Raw genomic sequence first — 4,392 nt, forward strand, 5'->3', positions numbered from 1 at the left:
TTGTCTTTAGGTGTCTGAGTGTCCAATGAATATCCAACTGATTATGTTTCCTACATAACATGGATAAGTTTTATTACTATATTACTTTCATCAGTTTCATGTATTCTATTGTCTTCAATCAATTTCACTGGACATCTACTGGGATAGAGGGATGTGGTTAGATAATTAATGTCCACCTATTTATCACCAATTAGTTTTAAGAATGATATAACAATCAGATAACCAAAGAACTCTGTAGTTCTGATTCAGTTTAAGGAATCAAATCAAGTACTATGTTCATCATACTATAGCATCCGCGTTAGAGGAATTGTTACAAAATTCGTTAGCATTTTTATTTCTCCCTAAGGATCTTTGTACTGCACCAATTCTTTAATCCCTTTATCAACCTGTGCTAGCTCTTCCATCAAGCACCTGCTGCAGAACCCCACAGCAAACATATGTAGAGCCTCCTTTGCTCTCTGATCATCCTTAACTCCGAGTTCACAGAACTTCTCAGTAACCTCCTTGCAGTGCTCGAGGAAAGAATTTAGTATCTTCTCCGCGTATTTGCCTTCTGCACAAAATACCGTGTTGTTGTATGTAGTCGGATTTGAGTTTCCCTCCTCGAGGTCGGGATGTTGAGAATCTGCAGAATGGCTTAGGGAAGAGGTTAGAGAGGTAATGATTTGCATATAGAGTTCCAAGTCCTTGTTTATGTGTTGTTGGATCTCTTTCCAAGCAACATTGCTGCTCTGCAGGGCTTGTGAAAGGAGTTCTATGTTGCAGGCCATGAAGTATAAAAGATCTGCAATCTTTGTGAGTGCCCTGTGGAGCTTTTGATAGCAAGAAACAGGGAAAGGTAAAGACCAAAAATCTGGTTCCAATTCTGCATCTGAGATGAATTTTCCTAATAGGAGGACTTGGGATTTAAGGTGCCATTGTTTTTCCCTTAGTAGCCAGACTTTCCCCGAATCGAGCACGATATGTTCGGTGCATTTCTTGAGTGCCTCCAAGCTTGTATGGAGATGATATTTGGCTAAGAAGGCGGCTCGGGTTGGTTGGAAGAGGAGCTCCATTAGAATGAAACACGAGAGCCCTATGAAGGCCTCGGTTAGTCTCTCGATGGCGAATTCCTTTGGTGGACCGTAATCTTTTCTGCCGAGGATAAGTAATGCTCCTATAACTGCTGAGATTCCCCCGGCTTGCCCGTACATTCGACTATGCCTCAGAAAACTGGTGAAGATGATCCATGGGAGGAGAGATACAAGCCTGACATTGCCAATCCTTTGGAAAACAGTGCAGCCTAGGACTCCATAGATTGACCCCAATGCTGTTCCTTGTGCTCGGGCGTTTGCAAGTGTGAAAATCGCCTGTTTTCCTGTCTCGAAACTTATGGCAATTGTGAGACCTGACCAGTATCCTTTCGCTCTGTCGAATAGCAAACCAAATAGTACCGCTAGTCCAAGCGAGAGCGAGCACTTGCAAGCAAATACCATCCTTTCATTCCTCACTACTGACATACTCCACTTATTACTGCAGGCTTTCTTTGATCCGGGCTCGGCCTGCTTTTCCATAAGTCCTTCGCTAGTATCCACCGTCCTAGCTGATCCATTTATGAACATTTTTACACAGGAAAAGAAGAACGAAGCGGGCAGGTCTTCGTGTGTAAGGAAATAAGAAGCATAGGGCAAGGACATATCTATTACCCCCTCTCCTCTATTCTCTGGGGCTGTCCTTTTGTGGCAAGGGAAAGAGCCTCGGGCTTGCTCAATTTTTACCCCAAGTTTCTCCAGTGCACTTTGCAGGATATTGAGGAGCTCTTCATCAATGGTTTTAGAGTGAAAAGAAGGGTAAGTTGACAAGGCAATTTCCATTCCTCTCATAGATGTTTCTATCTCTTCTAATCCATAGATTGGGTCTGTAAGAGAGGGGTTTAAGAGCATTAGCCATGGCTTCTCCCACTTCAACCCCTCCTGCAAAAGTCCTATGCTTTCAAGGAGTTTTGCCCCTGTTTCCGCTAGGGGTTTGGCTTGGGAGCTTAGGGCTGAAACCATTGAAGTGTCTCGGGCTGCAACTGCTTGGGAGTATAGAGCAATCCTTTCTGAAGCATTTTCTGTGTACAATTTGTATAGCTTTTTCACCTGTATGGCGACGTACAAAAGGAAATTTTATGCCTTGTATGATATGATATTATATGATAATGATATAGTACGTAATATATTCGAGAGTTTGTGTGGTGTCATCCCAACCCAGCCAATTTTGGGTTGTATATATATGCTGATTTAGTTTTGTTTGCCATTGAATTTATTCTTATAGGATTATATTTGAGCAGAGAGATATCGATGCAGAGACACTATCAAATAGATTCTGATTTTAGCTATTGACTGACCTGCTTGCTTGTGCTAATTGTACTTAAAAGGGCATGTGATTTTATGGAGAATTTGGTCCACATGAATTGCAATTCTGTACCAACCAAAATTTTATTGTTTGGTTAGAGAGAATTCCACTTCCCTCCCACCATGGAATTGAAGTTCTCATGCCCTCAGCTCCTCTAGAATTGGAACTCCTTGCAATTCCACAGCTCTTGGAAAAGAAAAAAAGTGTGTATTGACAAATTTGTCCTTTTTTATATTATTATTATTATTATTTTACTTTTTATACTACTTCTATTTCAATTCTTAATAATCTTATTCTTGTCTACCAAACAATAAAATTTAAATTCCTACTTTATCCTTACCTTGACGCCCTGTTTGGAATAACTCATATAACTATAGGTAATGTTTTTTTTTAAAATAAAATAAAATTGGGCTGATTCTGATTTTGGTCTTTTCACTAGTATTTTTTTTTTTTTTTTTACTTTTGGTAATCAAATTAAAAAGTTATCATAATTTGATCATGGGTTATTGAAAATGTGGGCACTTAGGTCTTACAGTAAAATAATGTGTTACTTTTAATATTTATTAGATTTGATTAAAAGATAGATAGATGTTGGAGTATAATCTCTTAAATAGAAGTGGTACGAGAGTAATTCGGGAGTAGATGTAGCAATTTTCTATTATGAGAGAGCTGGAGGGTTAGTGAAGTTAGATTTGGATGGGTGCATGAAAGAAACAATATAATGGAGAGTGATGTATACCTCAAAATATGCGAGTCGAGGAAGCGGAAAGAGCAAAGCCAGGAGAGAAGCCAGTGCACCGAGGGCCGTGCTGGGCGCGACTCGAAGAGGGTGGACGATAATACTGGTGTGGACTCCATGAACAACAGCATCCACAAACACAATCACCAGCTGTCCGAACGCGATCCGTTTGGACATTATGTGCGTGCTCGCCGGCAGCGCCACCACATAGGACCCCATCACCACCATGGCGGCGGCAATCCCCGGCGAGAGCGAGCTGCCACCGCCGGCGCCGCTGACCCAAAGGCCCAGCATGGAAAGAGGCATGACTTGCAGCGTGGCGTACAATGCGTAGCAGCAGCCCCTCAGGCCGTCGCCCAGCGTGGCGTCGGAGACTATGAGAATGGCCGTGAGGTAAGAAAACGCCGGGAACGAAAATAAGTGGCTCCTCAACGAGGCTGATATGTAGAGGGTGGCGCAGCCCACTATGGTGCACGTCAGCGCCGTCCGGGCTGCTGACTGCAACCGCATCCGCCACATCGCTCGCGTCCGCCCCGCCACCGTGGTGGTGGTCGTCGCCGCCGCGTGAGTCACCATGAAGACTACAATTATAGTTGTGGGCAGTTCACGTACACAAGATGAAGGAAAATATAGGCGTTTGCTTTTGAAGGGAATTTGTCAGAGCAATGCAAGTTATACCACAAGCTAAGCTACCAAGTCATACTGACATATATAGTGCATGGGGGCTATTTATTGCGGACAACATCATATCATAAGTAGTCAAATATTATATATATTCTTTCTTTCTTTTTAATTTTCTTCCCGTAATAAAAGGAATACATGTGTAATGAATGACAACTTATTATTTTAATACGACTTTATTTTCATTAATTAAAGTTTTGAGTAGTTGAAATCTTAAAACTAGTATATTAGGGGTGGGGTGAAGTATCTAAGGTTGGAAGAGCTTCAATTCTCCGATATCAAATAAACTTAACTCTAAATTAGTTATTATTATAATCTAATAGCTAAACATGATTATGATCGATGATGTTAAAAACAACAAGCTAGAACATTTAAAGTTAATGGAAACACAGTCCCCTAGTCCCTATCTATATGACTATATGACTAAGACCATTAACTGCATCCGATATTACAGACGCCATGAATCCGTCCATATAAAATTATTTTATTATTATTATTATTATTATTATTATTATTATTATTATAATTATAAACTTAGGTAAATATCAGCTTCGCCGGACTAATCCTAAGCCCACAAGACCTCGTTCCTAGAGCCT

The 4,392-nt window shown here is 41.0% G+C and overlaps 1 protein-coding gene across 1 annotated transcript; it reads right to left on the reverse strand.

The window, feature by feature from the left end:
- Positions 1–229: 229 nt before the first annotated feature.
- Positions 230–3,731, reverse strand: LOC115997981. Its single transcript, XM_031237420.1, has 2 exons — positions 3,116–3,731; positions 230–2,120 (listed from the first exon to the last, which is right to left on the reverse strand). Exons 1-2 carry the CDS (start codon positions 3,689–3,691, stop codon positions 342–344), a joined length of 2,355 nt encoding a protein of 784 aa, XP_031093280.1. The 5' UTR covers positions 3,692–3,731; the 3' UTR covers positions 230–341.
- Positions 3,732–4,392: the final 661 nt, after the last annotated feature.

This window comes from Ipomoea triloba, chromosome 12 (assembly GCF_003576645.1).
Source record: "Ipomoea triloba cultivar NCNSP0323 chromosome 12, ASM357664v1".
NCBI lineage: Eukaryota > Viridiplantae > Streptophyta > Magnoliopsida > Solanales > Convolvulaceae > Ipomoea > Ipomoea triloba.